Below are 16,528 nucleotides of genomic sequence, written 5' to 3'. Positions count from 1 at the left end.
GCTGGGAAGACCGCGGTGCAGCCGCTCGGCTCCCACCCGCCGCAGCCCCGCCCAGGCCCAACCAGATTGGCCCTCAATGACGTCCAGTCCCGCCCCCAGCCAAGTCTCATTGGACGTCGCGGAAGCGGCGGGGCCCCCCCAGGGGCGGGGCCTCCAGCCTGAGGGGCTCTGAGGCGGAGCCAAGACCCGGCGGGAGTCAGCAGCGTGGGCGCGGGAGAGACCTGGCGTCTCAAGGCCTTCCTGGCAGTGACCTAGTCAGTCTCAGCTTTCCCATCTACCCAACAGGGCTGACACCCCTCACGGACCGGTTGTGAGAAAAATGGAAGAAAGCTTTAAGCCACACAAAAGCTGTTACCATGGACAGCGCTGGTCTCACGTCCATCTGTCCAGCTAGGGATGACCACCTGCGTGGGCCAGTTCCGATTTAGGGCGATTAAGGTCCAAGTTTTATTGGTTTTGGTACCTGTTGGCAAGATTCAAGTTTCTGAACTCAGGATCTAGTACCAGTCCCGTCCTCGGTAACCTTCAGTCCTGCCTGTTCTTAGCAAGCGGATGTAGACACCTTAACCTGCGGCGGGGCGCTCACGGCCCTCCACCTCAGCCTGCTTTCCAGCCTTGATTCCCTCCCCCGCTTCTAGCTCTGATGGGAAGCCTGGGGCCACAGATGGGAGGGGGGCCACACAGAGTCCCCATCACTCTGCCTTTCTCACAGGGTTCCCTCCCCAACCCAATCCTACTGGCTGATTCTTCTTCCATCCCTTTCCGTCCCGTCCGAAATCTCATCCCTTGCAAGCCCTTCCCAAATTTCTCACTTATGGCTGCTACAGCATTATCTTTTTTTTTACATTTCTTCTTTTCACGTTTCTTTTCTGACTCTTGGAGACTACTCAGCCACCAACGATCATTGCTTTACTCCACCTGCTTCTGGCCTACTTCCGTGTAAAATACCTAAGGACAAGAGATGTGCTTTGTTACTACCCAAATTCCCAGCCCAGAGGACCCCGCTTACTTATTGAATGCAATGGTCTAGGCCACTGGCTTCCAGTGGCTTTCAGGCTGTTTCAAAAAACGCTAAGGATACCTCAGTGGGTTGATAACTGACTGATTCAACTTAAAAAGTTTAAGTCCAGAGCACCTGGGTGGCTCAGTTGGGTAAGTGTCACACTTCGGCTTGGGGCATGATGTCATGGTACGTGAGTTCCAGCCCTGCATCAGGCTCCATGCTGACAGTGCAGAGCCTGCTTCAGATTCTTTCTGCCCTTCCCCCACTTGCACACGCTCTTTCTCTCAACTAAAAAAAAAAAAAGTTTAAGAACTTCAAAACACACACTCAAGCGAGATAGAGAAGATCCATTATGGAAGCTGTCAAAAAAAAAAAAAAAAAGTCAGCTGCAAAGAAAGGAAACTCATTTTTGTGCCCGTAGATGAGTCCCCAGGAAAGCGGCATGGGGGCTGAGCTCACGTGCACATCTACAGGACTGTGTGCCAGGCAAGCAAGGCCGAGTGAGGGGTCTCTCTGCTCCTTGTGTGCATTACGCACAAAGCTTTCACGTGTTCCGCTGTAATGTTTTCTTCTGTGACTGTTTTATCTGTATATAATAATCAAGCTCCTGAACCCATGTAAAGTACCTGAAATCCCAAGACCAACCGTTACAAACCTGTCACCGTTTGCATATACAAGTCAAGCAGAATTTCCTTCAAACCAACCCAAATACAGAAACAGGATGAAGTTGACTTTAACCCAAGTTTTGTATTAACTGCAACCACTTCTCTGTCTTTCATAACAAGGAATAGTTGTAACACAAATGTACATTAAGAATTAGAACACTCAATTTTTTATATATGCTTTAAATACTGGAGTTTGGCAAAAATTTTAATTCGGGATTAAATAAAAACCACTGTCCTAGGAAAGTTTTAGGATGAAATGACCTCCTTAACCAGGAAAGGGAGTCAGGAGATAAACCATGCAGCAGGGAGTTCTGCGTAAAAACGTTTATTTGTACTAATGTTTAGAATACAGGAACTAAAGAAAGAAAAGACACCTCAACTCCAAAGCGACCGTGAATCAGGGCCTGCCCACAGCTAAGGGGAAGGCCACTCCAGGGTGTCCTGGCATGGACTGTCCCCCCACTATTTCATGTCAGTGTCACCAGGCAAAAAACTGAGGAATCAGGGCGTGAAGACCTTACCAGCTGCTAGCGAGCGTGCAAGGGAAGAAAGGGAGGTCTGTGTGGCTTCCCTGTGACCCAGGAGCCACGATACACAGAGCAGGAGGCAGAGGCTCCCAATTCAGTTAAGGGCAGGAGCTGAAAGTCCAGGTCCAGGAAGAACAAAAAGGGGATTTCGGAGGTAGGCTTTTTCATCGAGTTAAAAAACAGGCACATTATCCAACGTCTCCCTGTGGCCCCCAAGCTGCTGGCCTGGCCCCCTGATTCTTCCCCTCTCCCCACGAAACCAAAGGGAACAAGGAGGGGAGGCAGAAGACAGGAAATTCCAAGGGCGGGGAATGCTTCGGTCACTAGAGACCGCCTGGGAGTGAGCCAGGTGAGCACAAGAAGAATCAGGTGAAGCTGCTACTCCCCCTGGGGTGGGGTGGGGTGAGGGGGACAGGACCGAACAAGGAGGGTGACCAAGAGCATCCCGGCTCAGGCAAAGGACCCTGGGGAGCAGGACGACAGGGCTGCGGAGGGCCGGTCCAGGGGAAGGGGGCAGCGAGGCTAAGCAGCACGACGCGCACGGAAGCGCTGCCTCAGCTCGCCCCGGCCGCTCGCCCCCAGCTGCTCCTGGTGAAGAGGCCCTGGCCTGGCTCCCCTCTAGGGGACGGGAACACCCCAGGGACTGGAGTGGAGGCAGAGCGGAGAGAAAGGGGAGCTGCTCTCCTACTCTTTCTCAGAGGACACTGTTTGAACCCTGTGATCACCAGGGCCGGGGCCCAAGGCAGGCAGAGTGAATGCACGGCACGGAGAGCAGTGAGAAGCCGGGCCGCAGGCACGCCTCGGGGCAGTGTGCTGCTCCGTTCTCCCTGAGGGCCTAGGGCCAGGGGTGGCCAGAGCTGCCACCCCAGCTTGCTGCTGCCAAAGGCAGATTGGCACGACCACCCGAGGTTCTCTGGACTTGTGAAAGAGGAGGAGGGGAGAGGTGGGCGTGAAAAACAAGAGAGGAGGAGAGAAACAGCCCTAGATGCATGAGGGGGAGGGGAGGGGGGGTAGCCGGACGGGGCGGGGGGCACATCAAGAGGAGTTCTGGTTCTGGTAGATGGAAGCTTTCTCCTTCAACAGGTCCAGACACAAGTGGCAGCTCCAACTTCCTGCAGAGAAGCAGAAAGGGTCAGGACAGGGCCCACATGGCCCTAGCGCGGCGCCCCTCCGCTCCGCACACCTCCTTCCAGCAGCGGGACCAGCTACGTGTGGGAGAGAGGTTCTGCGCAGTGAACATTCACAGTTACCCTGAACTACGAGAAACCTCTAGGGCCTCAAATATCACGAGAAAGAATTCTTGGTGCTGAAAGAAAGAATCACCTGGAGGACTACTTCCAAATACAGACTCCTAGGCCCTCTTGGCCCTAGTAAATCAGAATCTCTAGGGGCACCTGGGAAGACAGGATTTTTTCAGGCATCTCCAGATTAGACTTGTGATTACAGAAGAACTAGACTTTGTTCTCATGGCCCCAACGGTCAGAGCAGAGATCACGAATAGTGGCTCTAGAGAAACCAACTCTGACTCCACACTAAGCCGGCTTTCTGTGAAAACCACAGAAAGGAGATGGGCTTGCCACCGTCACTAGGTGTCTGAGATGACGCTGAGGACTGAAGAGAGCTGAAAAGGGGCAAACTGTGATGACCCAACTTGCTATGATCTACTTCACCAAAAAACTGGAAAAAATGTCCCTTGTCAGAAAAATAACTGTTTCATACTTTGCTTATTAATATTTATTAATGTTGTGTTCTTGTTTTGTTTTTAGAAACAAAATTAGCCCTTGTAGCCTTAAAATCATAAATGTAACTGTACATACGTATATGTGGATGTGTACGCGGGACAGAATCCACACCTTTTATAAACTCTTCAGCGATCTAGGACTCTCAAAATGGAAAAAGGTCCTTTGTAACTCGAAGGTCAATACCACCGGGGCTGGCAGGCTTCTCTGTAAACAGCCAGCCAGAGCGCTACGTATTTTCGGCTTTGTGAGCCACATATAGTCTCGGTCCCATGTTTGTCTTTTTTTATAATCTCCTTTAAAAATGTAAAAACCGTTCTTAGCTTGTGAGCTGTATACACTAGCAGCGGCTGGATCTGGCTTATGGGCTGCAGTTTGCTGACACCCGACTTAGAGCCTAGACCACTTCATGGCTTCTAGAGGGTTCTCCCCCAGCTGCCTGTAGCTCTTCACTACCTCAGCGTCTGACAGTACTTCACTAGGAAGGCCCTTGTACAGTTCACGTACAATTTGGTCTATAAATTAATATTTCACAGTTAAAAAAATAAAACACAGATCACACGACTTTTCGTCCAAGTAGATTTGTAAAGTGAGCACGAGAGAGGACAGTAGCTATGTGCTCCCCCGTAGCTGCCAAAGGACTCTTCAGACTTCGTTAGTGTCTCCTTCCCTAGGGGGTGACACCAGTTTGACCTCTATTACAAATCAGCTTAACCACACAGTGGGCCACTTGCTCTGGTCTGTGATGCTGGCCCACATCCTCTGCGCACAGTGAAAACCAGGCACTCACACCCTCCTGAGCAAGCTCCGGATTTCTATAAAGGAGGAGCCTGGGGATAGAGATCTGGCTGGAAGGGGAGGGGGACTTCAGAGAGGCAGCCACTTTTTGGGGCCACCACTGGTTTGGCTGAAGAGCTTCCACAAACTCGAAGCATTATTAAGCAAACTACCAGAGGGGCGCAGTGACCCATTCACGCTCCAGATTTAACACTTTCCTAGTCCAGGCAACGGAAGAGAAATGATATGGGCACTCAAACCTGTCAAGTCCAAGAGTTGACACCAAAGCCTCACATCAGAAAAACTATCAATGGAGTTTCTGGACTGGCTGGAGGAAAACAAACCACTCCTGGTAAATGTTTTCTGCTCAGCATCTGTTTTCTCTTGGGCTGGGGATTTTCTGCATATCTAAATGTATCTAGGGACAACGTGCAAACAAACATTAAACCCTTGAAACTGAGATGGTAGGAAAGCATTCTGAGTGAAGGCAAAGTATCTACTCCCTGATTTAGAAGAACAGATCACCGAGAACTCATTTATTGTACAAGTGATCTGCCAGGTGACAAATAAGATAATTGTTCTGAGTAAGAGATCAGGGCAACCTACCTTCAGGAGGCTCAGACATGGACGGTGTGAGACAGTACATGTGGTAGCCACGATCACAGTCGTCACAGAAGAGGAGCTGGTCCTAGAGAAGGCAAGGTGGGAGAGGAAGGGGCAGGTGAGTGACCAGTGGGCCTCAGTAGGGCCACTGGGGGAGGGGAGGGGTGGGTGCCTCTGCAGACTCCATGGCTACTTCCAAGAGGGGGCAGGGAGGTGGCAAGTAAGAACAGACTTGGGAACTTCTGGAGAGAAAACGGCTGTCCTGGGGCACCTCGGTGGCTCAGTCAGTTAGGAGTGCGACTCGGTTTCGGCTTAGGTCCTGACCTCATGGTTTTACAAGTTCAAGCCCCGAGTCAGGTTCCAGGCTGACAGTGGGAGGCCTGTTTGGGATTCTCTCTGCCCCTCCCCGACTCATGCTGGCTCAATCTCTCTCAAAATAAACTAAAGAAAAAAAAAAAAGAAAACGGCTGTCCTCCATGCAAACTGAGTCACCGTCATGCCACCTGAACCCTACCAGCTCCCTAACTCAGCTCCTGGCCTCCACTCTCGTCCCTTACATTCTATTCTTTACAGACTAGGTATCTTCTAAAAATATTGGGGCACATCACCCCCGGATGAAATCCTCAGACCTGGTGATGGCCGCCTTCCGCTCTCTCCTCCTCCTGTGTTCCTGCTGCAGGAAGGCCCCGGCTGGCCAAGCTGCCTCGGGACACTTGGCTCGTCTGCCTTAGGCCTCTGCACTTGGTGCTCCTCCCCTGGGCACGCTGTACCCACAAACCTTCATGGACCGGCTCCTCTGCATCACCCAAATCTCAACACCAACGTCACCTCCTCGGTAAGGCCAGCTCTGACTACCTACATGCAGTATCCAGCGACTCTGCCACACCACCGTGCTCACTCTCTTCACGGCCCCAGGGAAGGGTCACTCATCTCCTCGTGCACCGCTTGTTCCCACCAGAGAATAAATCCCATGAAGGGAGGAGCCTCGTGCGTCTTGTGTCCTTGGTGCCTAGAATGGCGGCTGACACTAAGCTGGCACTCAGTGAGCACCTGCTGAGCAAAGGACTCAAAGTCCTCACTGGGGTGCTGGGGAGGGTCTTGCTTCCCTCTCACAGGAGGCTCCTGTGCACGGGCCGCAGACGGCCGGTGCCAGGCACGCGGGGTGGGGGGGACACGCACGTCGTTCTCGGAGGTGCCGCAGATGTTGCAGCACTTGCACTCGATGCACTGCCAGCGGTAGGTCTTCACGGCCGCCATCATCACTGGGGTGAACTGCAGGCAAGACGGGTGCCCTGTGGAAGGCGGGAGCACGTGACACAGACAGCTGGGGACAGGGAGGGGGGCGCAGGGGGCCAGGTTGCCTGGGGCTCCTCGGGGCTGCCCGCGGTCCTGGGCTGGAGGTACCTGAGCGGCCACAGTCAGAGCAGGACACCAGCTCCTCCGGCTGCCCTGTCTTCTTGTTGATCTTGGAGTCCCCCAGGCAGAAGTCACAGTAGTTGTTGGGCAGGGCCAATCCATCGGGACCCTTCTTGGCTACAGAAAGAGAACTCTGACGACACCCTCGGGGGCCTCTAAGCCACCCCAAATCCCTGCAAGGAGGGCTCTACGTAAGCAGGCCAACTCCCGCTTGCCCCACCTCCGACACCTGAGCTTACACTTCTGCTCCTCCGACCTCTGGGAAACCGGGGTGGGCGGCTGCGAGTCTTCCTTGTCCTCACCCTCCTCCTCAGCCAGGTGGGAGTGGGCGTAGTGGTAGCTGAGGCCTGGCCGGTTCTTGTAACGTTTTCCACAGACTGAGTGGGGAGAAGAGTGCAGAGAAAGGCATTAGGATCCGAGAGAGCTGCATCCTGGCCCCTCCGAGCTGCGGGGTGCCCCCCGAGGCAGAGGCGACCACCCTGCCCCCCACAGGCTCTGTCTGAGACAGGCCTTTAGTGACAGCCACCTCCCCTCGGCTAGGAGCGGTAGGCCCCGGGGCTCTCCGGCTTCCGTGGCTCTTGCCCCTGCTGACCCCCAGCCCATGGCCACCTCTGCTCTTCCACACTGGCTGTCTGGGAGGCGGACCCCTTGTCCCATTACCACCTGGCCTGGGGATAGTCCGGGGAGCTCTGCATCAGGAAGGGAAGGGAATTTCTACAATCTTGCAACATGGCAAGAAGGAATAAAGGTAATGAAGAGATCCCAAACTTGCTTTTACCTCTCAGTCAACATGGGAAGCTCAAGCTACCCCGTGAATACCACAGAGCTCATCTCTGCCCAATGAGGAGTGGGGAGTGGATCACTTGGGGATCACCTATCCACTGAGTCCACTGGGGTATCTGGCCCCCAAGGCAATTCAAAGACACTCTCACATCAGTGCCCTGCCCACCCCCTGCCAACCAGCCAGGAAAGCAGATCTCCACAAGGCATCTCGTACTCTTAAGCAGTGACACCAGAAAGAGCAAGGGGCCGGCAGGAAGGGACGGGGAGAGGACGGGAGGAGGTGGCGAGACGGTGAGAAACGTTAGCTGACCACCATGTGTCTGTTCTGGGGAAGGGGAAGCAAAGGGATCTGTTGTAGCGGGTTCCTGATAATGCTTCTGAAGCCACCCCATGCAGCAGGGCCGAGCAGCCCTCGGAGCCAGTCCGTGGGAGACAAGCAGCGGCAGAGGCAGCTTCCGGGACTGGGAGGAGTGGAGCACAACAGAAAGCCCGCTGCTCCTTTCCCCATGCCATTCCAGAGTTTTACACCAGCATCACAGGAAATGAGAAAGGTGGGAGAAACAAGGCAGGAGGGAAAGGGACAGGAAAACCAATAGTCTGAAAAGTTGAGAGAGCTACCTCTCTGGGGCGCTTTCGAGGTATGCTTTTGTTTGAAACTATCTGAAAGACAGAAAGAAAAGTCATGAGAAGAAGGCCTTGATACACTTGAGACAGGAGCAGCAGCAGCAGGAGAGCGGAGCAAACGAGAGAGAGACCAGCGGCGATGGCGCTCCCAGGGTGGAGGAACAGAAGTGGGGTGAGTCAGAGAAAAGGGGGACAGCAGACATTGAAAAACTCAGTGTTGGACTCCGGGGGCCCTGGCTTGACTGGGGCCCGCAGACCCGGAAGCGGTCTATCGAGAGGCCGATTCTGCCTGCTGAGTGTGCCCCCACCCCCAGCACCCCGCCCCCGGGGACAGCAGCAATCTCTCCCAGAGCATGCAGGCCCCCTCCACGGCGGAGCAGAGGCCGGGGCCTCCCGTCGGCAGGCAGGACGGTGTCAAGGCTGACTTTACCACTCTGAACAAGAACGACACCCTCCCTTCTCTCACATCCTGAGCAGGGGCTGGGTCCAAGGCAGGGACTACCCACCCACTCACGAGGCACTCACTGTCACAGGCATAGGGTTTGTCCCGATCCTCCAGGATGGAAGCGTCCAGCTTCTTCCGGGCACTGCCCACACCTTTACCCTGCCAAAAAGAACAAAATGATGTCCTTACTGAGATGTTTAAGCTTGAGGAGTTGAGCTCTCCAGGAAGTGGCTGCTAATTTCACAAGAGAAAAAAAGGCAACAACAAGCAATAACGCAGAGGGACTCCACGGGGTCCCCTGCAGGCAGCACCTCGGCTCTCACCTTGGATTTCCCCTTGCCCCGACGCTTGGGAGTGTCTTCCTCATAGTCCTCGTCATCAAGGTCATCCAGGAAGTCATCTGGTTCTAGGATCCGCTGAATGGACAGGAGGATTAGGATGGGCAGATACAACGTACATCCAGAAGCTCCCACACGACGGGACTGGGCAGGCCGCCCACAACCCCTTCTGTCAGGTGGCCCCTCTGCTCCGGCCTCCGGCCTTACTGCTGCCCTTCAACACCCTGCCGTCCCAGCCCTTCACTGCAATGCTCTGGGCTCTCCTGCCCTTTCCTGTTGCTCTCCTGGAGTGCCTTCCCCGCCATCTCCAAGGGGCTGAATCAAATGCCATGTTGTCAGAAAGTCTTTGCTGGTACCCCAGGGAGCTGTGCCCTCTCCTGCCTCTGACCTGCTGCCCTAGGAGCACCCTGACAATGGTTCCCTTCCCTCTGACATCTCACTTCCTAGATTTTTTTTTTAGTTATTTTTTTAGTAATCTCTATACCCAATGTGGGACTCGAATTCATGACCTGAGACCCTGCACACTGTTCTGAGGCAGCCAGGCGCCCCCAATCTTTCGATTTAAATTAGAACTTTGTTGCTTACTTGTGTGGCCTTATAGGAAGGTTTTCTTTTTTTTAACTACTCTGTTTCAACTTCCCTGCATGTGAAACGGAGGCCACAGTACCTACTTCATAATAGAGAAAGTAATGGGAAAGCACTCAGCACATCCCCTGCCGTATTTTTAGCTCTTAGTATTTCTTTTTTTTTAATTTTTTTTTTTTTAAATTTATTTCTAGGAGAGAGAGAGAGAGACAGCGTGAGCAGGGGAGGGTCAGAGAGAGAGGGAGTCACAGACTGAAACAGGCTCCAGGCTCTGAGCTAGCTGTCAGCACAGAGCCCGACGTGGGGCCCGAACCCACAAACCGCGAGATCGTGACCTAAGCGAAAGTCGGACGCTTAACCGACTAAGCCACCCAGGCGCCCCTAGCTCTTAGTATTTCTATGTATAGTTTTGTCTTCCCTATAGACCAGGTCTGCTTCATCCATGTAACCCCAGGCACCAAAAACCATCTGCGACAAAAGATGAAGGAGTCTGTCCTTAGAAGGAAAGGAACAGGACAAATGGGATGCTAAAAGCAAAGCCAGTCAGTACCCAGTGCTAATCAGGGAATGAAGCAGGAACAGAACGGCAGGGGCCTGCTGCCTGGCCCACAGCCTCTGCCTTCCATTCTGCTTACTGCGTGGCCTCTGATGAAGAGGAGGCCAGTTTCTATCAAAACTCCCTTAGCCGTAGTGTTAATCCTGTACCTTCCGTGCTCGACTGTTGGTTACAGGAAACTCGCCCAGGCTGTCATCATCCACTCGGGGATCCGGGGCACCTCGCTTCTCCAGGGGGTCGGTGCGCAATAGAGCCTCTAAACTACTGCCATCTTGAGAGATCAGCCCCTCCTTCTTCAGGGTCTGGTCTGTGTCTGCAGGCAAGGTCAGGAGGAGGCGAGGCTCAGAAGGGCTGAAAGCAGACCTCTCTGGGTCTACACAGTGCGAGGCCAGCCAAAGGCCAGTCACTGTCTTTTGGTCTCTGGCTGCCCAGGAACCAAACAAGACACCTCAGTTTACATGGCACCATAACTATCTGTTTACCTGTCTCCTCTATTAGACTGAGTTCTTTAAAGGAAGGAATGGCTTCTCACTCATTTTAGTATCTTCGGGATCCAGCATTGGGCCTGGCTTATAACAGGTAATTAGCAGGCCTCCTACCATGTAGCAGGCCACACCCCTGCTCAGGAAGGAGTGTGCTTTACCTGGTTTAATAGATGGGAAAGAAAGTCTTGGATCCTCAGGAGGGTGGGCTCGCCGCTTTTTCCGCCAGCGCCGGGCCGGGTAGGAATACAGCTGCCCAGAGGCCAATCCTGTGGAAAAAGGAAAGGGAGAAAAGTCAAGCTCTAACCCAGTCCCAGGCAATAACAGCAAACACTTTCTAGGTGAGCAGCCCTCCCCACCCCATCCCAGCCCTGGGTTCTAGAGCAAGGGAGGAACATGGACAGTGAAGGCCCGGGCAGGAGGAGGAAGTTTATGCAAAAGAAAACTGGATGTAGACTCAGGGGCCTTGGCTAACATCTAGCTTCCCAGAAGCCCAATGACAGCCTCAGTAGGGCAGCCCTGAAGGAAACAAAGATGCTGGTATGAACTTGTCTGCTCCATCCCCCCCTGGGCTTCTAGTCAAGGGAAGAGCATATTCATCCAGTGGGGGGAAAGCAGTGAGGAAAACCCTCTCAGCTGGCTCATCACTTAAGCTGAGAAAGCTCCTTCCTTGTGCTTCTGAGTGTGAACCCTCACCTGGACCCCGGTGTCGCTTCTCCATCCAGATGTAACAGTTGCTCTGGGCTACTCCAGTCTGTGAGTCCAAGAAAGGAAGGCGCACACTGCGCTCAGCACAGAGGCGGGCATTGTAATTGTGGCACTGCTCCATGGCATCTTTGTAGTACTGCTCCCCGAGGCTGCGGGGAAGACAAAGATCAGGGCAGGGCGGAGCACAGGGCACCGAGCTACCCCTCCCTTGCCATCTGCTTCTTCAGAAGGTTCAAGGGACTGGGAGATCATGGCTCGGTCCTATTTGTCTCCATTTCTGCCTCATGGGACACCAAGTCCCTTCACTAAGCCATTATGAGGAAAGGCACTTTATAAATAAATTACCATCAGGAACCCATGATCTCTCATGTCTAATCAGACTTAAGTCTAACCCAGAGAGAGAGGAAGAAACTAATGTTCACTCTGTGCCTCTCTTGAGTCCAGCCCTGTGCTGGCCAAGATGAGGTTTCCCTTGACCCTCAGGACTGAAAAGAAGAGGTTAGCTTCTTTTCACAAATGAGGAAAAGGGTTCAACAAGGTCTAGGGGGGTCTTATTAAAACATATTTAACAAACTGCAGCATATCTATACCATGAAATTCTACTTAGCCATTCAAGAAAAAGAAGGAAACTCTTCATGTATGGATATCAAACAATCTCCAAGATGACTAGGAAAAAATAAGCAAGGTACAGTGCCAAGAAGTGTTATAAGATGCTACCATTCATGTAACCAGAGGTGGAAAAGAAACTGTAGACCTCCAGAGAGAAAAACTGGGGGCAATTTCTCTTCTATGCCATTTTTTATCTTTTGGATTTTGAACCATGTGCAGGTTTCTCCCACTATCTGACAGTTTCCTTTATGGCATTTCACTTTGACAAAAGACCTACATTAGTAACTGTTTTCACTAACCAGAAGAGATTCAGAGAGATTTTTACTTTCAAGAAGTGGTAATTGCTTCTTTGCTTTATGCCATCTCAGCTTATGAACAGTTTCATAGGAACACTTTACTTTTGGATAGCAGGGGTGGGGTGGGGGACCTGTATTTAGCCAACTAATTAATTCTATATACTGATTTTACAGTCAATGGAAAACATCTGAAAATACCTGAACTACCTTGAAGCCTACTTTTTTTACTCAGTACTACTAGAGTGATACAAAACCTGTTTGCTCAGAGGCCCATTTAGGCCCTTTTCCAGTCCCACCATCAAATTATTTACTCCAAAGACTGAGCTTGAAATGTAAATCTTCCTTCACTCCAAGACTCCGTTTGAAATCTAAATCAAAGGTAAACCTTGGGGCGCCTGGGTGGCTCATTTGGTTAAGCCTTGGACTCTTGGTTTTGACTCAGGTCATGATCTTGCGGTTCATGGGTTTGAGCCCCACACTGGGCTCTGCCCTGACAGCGCAGAGCCTGCTTGGGATTCTCTCTCTCCTTCCCTCTGCTCCTCCCCTGCTTGTGCGCGCGTGCTCTCTCTCTCTCAAAATAAACTTAAAAAAAAAAAAAAAAGGTAAACCTTTAAGTGTTTCAAAAAGCAGAAGAACTGTACAGTGCCAGGTTCTAAGAAGCATGTATAGAGAAACAATCTTGTTTTCATCCTTTACAGTTTAACAAGCACTTTATTAATTGAGCTTAAACTAAAATGATTCATGTTTACATATTCAATCAATCTTAAAATTAAACCGAAAGCAGAGGTATTTTCTTTGCCATAGTATCCCCAGCACCCTCAAGGGTGTTTGGGACATCTGGACTTGACTTGGGAGTAAGCAGACCTTGCATGGCTGCAAGTCACCACACAAACTGGACATTTCATCAACCCACGTGGAGTTCTGGTTCCTCTGCTACAGACTGGGGAGGTGGGAGTAGATAAGCTCTACCATATTCTATGTGAGGGAGACCGCTAGCATGAGAAGCTGGACACAGTATGTCTCTGTTGCTTATGTTCATAACTCAAGCTCTGGGAAGGGATGGGAGCAGGGTAGGCTCTCACAGCAGCCATAACAGACTATTTAGGCACAGCTTACTTAGTATGTACCAAAGCAAAGACACACACCACATACAAGACGATGACAACACAAGACAGCCTGGCCTGATTCAATGAGCTGTAATGACTGCAATTTGAGGGAAGCGTGGATCTTGTGTCGGAGAGTAAAGAGAAGGGAACAGGCTCACATTAGCTGGCCTTTAGGAGGCAGCCATGTCCTTACCACGCAGAGGAAAACTGGATAAACAAGGCTGAGTGCAGCAGCTCCTTTGTTTCTGCTGATGGGAATTGATACTGACACTGGAAGTCAAATGGAAGGAAGGGCGAGACAGACTTTGGGCTTCAAAGTCAGAGCAAGGAGGCTAGAAATGGTTTGGGGCGAAAGAGTAAGAGATGTTCGATCAAAGCTCCTGCAGTTAGTGGGATTTCAGAAGGCGGCGCAAACAGTCTTGTGAGCAGAGAAGTGGCAAATGAAACACCTAAGCTGGGGGAAGAGAGGATCTGATGAGGAGAGATTAAGAGAGAATGAGAGCATTTATAAACAGGAACATTCTTCTTCCAGAACAAGATGCAAATCAGAAAAGATGCGCTAGTAGTCCTGACCTCGATGTATCATCTCAGCTGTTCAAAGAGCAGGCACACCATGATCAAGAGAAGCTCCAGAAAGGTATCTCTCTCCAGGGTGACAATGGTAGACGAAGAGTAGAAGCCCCTTCTTAAAGGGCAAGTTCTGTAGGGAAATGTGCTAATTGTGGCTCACAGCCCTCTGCAGCTACAACAGAGGAGAAAGTTACTAGTGCTCAGTAACAAGTGGTGACCCTCACCATCTCTGTAGTTCCTTGAAGAGAAATAAGAAGTCATGCTCTGTATAAACAGGCAACTCCTCCCTTTTAGCACCACACGAAAGGCTTGGCAACTCTATTTCCCTGAAGAAAGTCTTCCAACATCAAGCCTCATAACCTATTAACTCTCCAAACCTGATATTCCCCCAGTACGGTAAGATTTCTAAGGAAATCCTTTCCTGGGATTCCTTCCTGGGAAGTATGAAACCTTTGTAAAACCTCCCCTTAAAATGGGATGTGTGTGTGTGTGTGTGTTGGGGGGGGATCAACAAAGAGAAAGGCACGGAAACAAAGAAAGAACATCTGAGTCAGGAAGGATAACTATACAAATGGTAGATCAACAGCGACAGTTCTAAATTGAGGGAAATGTCAGCCTGAAGAAAGAGCTGGGGGAAACTGGAGTGGGCAGATCGCAGAGAAAGATAATAGTGTTAGGAGGAGGGGTAGCCGAAAGAGGAGGCAGGATGGAGCTGAAAGCAAGTCAAAAAAAAAAAAAGAAAGAAAGAAAGAAAGAAAAGAAAGAAAGAAAAAAACCCACAAGCTGAGAAGGCACTTAGCTTAATGGAAGTGGGAACGCATTCTCAACGAAAAGGCTCCAGGCAGAGAAGGAGGAAGCAACCTACTCTTTAGAAAGGCTCTTGGGAAGAGTGGGGGCTCAGCCCACCACAAAGGCAGATGAGAAGCTGTGAGTCCCTCAGAATAAATGCCAAACCTTTTACCCTGTCATCCGGTCAAAATTCATCCGGTCAAAATCCAAAAGCCCGGCCCGGACAGCTAGACACCTTTCAATCTTCCTGTGGCTGCACCAAGCCCAATGTACCCATTCAAAAGGGCTTGCTCTCTCCGCCCAGCAGGCATGAACCCATCGCAATCTTCGCGGAGGAGGCTGGGTGACATCAAGTCCCAAAGCATCTTGAACTCGCAGCCAACAGACCACTCTCCATTCTCCCCAAGAACCACAAACTAACTTTGCCCGACACCTGCCTGGCACAGGGGGGCTGCACAGCGCAGCCTGCCCACCGAGATGCCCTTCTGCGCGGCAGAGGCGTCCTGGACGGCCTCCGTCCAGTTCCCGTTTTTTGGTGGCCGCACTGGCCGGCGCAAAGGCTCCCTCTCTCCCCTGAAGTTCTCGCTCTTCTGGATCGGCTCCTCAACAAATGCTTCCCAAGAAGGTTTTTGGTTCGGGGTCGCATATCCTCAAGACCTCCCCCCGCCCCCCCGGGAACGTCACGGGGCTGTTAAAACAAAACAGCTCCGCGGTGCTTAACTGCGCCAGGGCTGCTGAGCCTGTTGCTCCAGGACCGGCTGTGGGCGGCCGGTGGGGAGGGAGGGGTCGGCGGCCGGGCTTCGCGGGGGACACGGCCCGGCCCCTCCGGACCGAGGCGTCTGGTCGCGAGAGCGCACCCAGTCTGTCGCTCGTACGCAACAGGGGCGCCATGCTCGGGACACTGCGAGCCTGAAGGAAAGCTCAGACCGCACAGCCCCGCAGGGAGGCTGCCGGTAAGGGGCTCCCGTGTGCCCCCCTCAGGGCCTCCACAAGTTTCCAAAGAAGCGCAACGTCTTCTCGGAGTCTCCTGTTGCCCTCCCTATCAAGTCTCAACGACGCCTTCTGGGGCACGTCCTTCCCTCCGCCTCGTCCCCTCCCGCACCGCCCCCTACTCCCAGGCCCCTTACCAGAACCCCCCACCGGCCTAGGAGAGAAAGAAACGACTACTCACAGCTTCACTACATTTTCCACCACAGCCGCCATCTTCCCTGCTCCTCTCCCTCAGGCCGGGAGGCCCGGAGCCCTCAGCGCGCAGGCGCCGGGACCGCACCGGGGAACCGGTTTCCTCGTTCCTCTGCGCAGGCGCCGCCCGGGCACGCGCGCCCGAGAGCGAGGCAAGGAGAACAGCCTCGGGGAAGGTCCGCCCGGCCCGGGGAGCCGAGGGAGCCCAATGCGCAGGCGCGGTGGGGACGGGCGCGCGCTCCGGGGGCTCCAGCTCGAGCCCGGTGTCTTCCACTGGGAGGGCGGGGCCAGCGAGAGAGGATCTGGCCCGGTGCAGAAATGAGAGGATTGATGAGATGTTGAAATGAAGGTTGGCGAAAACCGGCAGGCCCAGAGATGGGCTAGATGGACTAGACGGAGCACATGCATTCTGCTACTTCGCCGACCTTTAACCTTTTGGTTAACCCTTTGCCCTCACTCATGGGCTCGGGGAGGGGGATGATGGTGGGTAGCCAAAGACAAGAGTGGTGCACACTCCNGCCAATCAAGTGCCCATTTAGGGAGAGGAAAATTAACGTCCAGAACTGCAAGAACGTCCAGAACAAGCAGTTCCTTGTTCTGAATACTGGACTCTTGGCAGAAGCTACCTCACCATCTTGTCACCAAACCCAGCCACCAACTGAAATGATAGCCACTTCTCCCATCCTTCCTACGTCCGTCCCTCCACTCAGGCCGTGAAGAACTTC

The 16,528-nt window shown here is 52.5% G+C and overlaps 2 protein-coding genes across 3 annotated transcripts in view; both read right to left on the bottom strand.

Moving 5' to 3' along the window:
- The window catches only part of TIGD3 (tigger transposable element derived 3), a 3,815-nt gene extending 2,534 nt beyond the window's left edge, over positions 1-1,281 (bottom strand). Inside the window, exons 1-2 of the mRNA XM_077759618.1 lie at positions 1,136-1,281; positions 356-463 (exon numbers count right to left, since the gene is read on the bottom strand). The gene's annotated coding sequence lies outside the window, so the exon portion shown is untranslated. The remainder of the gene's footprint in view (positions 1-355; positions 464-1,135) is intronic.
- Positions 1,282-1,977: 696 nt separating this feature from the next.
- DPF2 (double PHD fingers 2) lies at positions 1,978-15,901 on the bottom strand. Of its 2 annotated transcripts, XM_077759779.1 has the most exons (12): positions 15,793-15,901; positions 11,240-11,400; positions 10,705-10,812; positions 10,211-10,374; positions 8,906-8,998; positions 8,663-8,741; positions 8,132-8,173; positions 6,970-7,107; positions 6,719-6,847; positions 6,494-6,606; positions 5,318-5,399; positions 1,978-3,307 (listed from the first exon to the last, which is right to left on the bottom strand). In XM_077759779.1, the coding sequence occupies exons 1-12, from the start codon at positions 15,822-15,824 to the stop codon at positions 3,231-3,233; spliced, it is 1,218 nt and encodes a 405-aa protein (XP_077615905.1). In that variant the 5' UTR covers positions 15,825-15,901; the 3' UTR covers positions 1,978-3,230. The 2 variants fall into 2 exon arrangements, with proteins under 2 accessions (XP_077615905.1, XP_077615906.1); XM_077759780.1 differs by lacking the exon at positions 8,132-8,173.
- Positions 15,902-16,528: the final 627 nt, after the last annotated feature.

The sequence above is a fragment of the Crocuta crocuta genome, unplaced genomic scaffold (genome assembly GCF_008692635.1).
Source record: "Crocuta crocuta isolate KB4526 unplaced genomic scaffold, BGI_CrCroc_1.0 scaffold53, whole genome shotgun sequence".
Lineage (NCBI taxonomy): Eukaryota > Metazoa > Chordata > Mammalia > Carnivora > Hyaenidae > Crocuta > Crocuta crocuta.
Note: the sequence above shows the minus strand (reverse complement) of the source record. Positions and strands in the feature narration are given on the sequence as shown.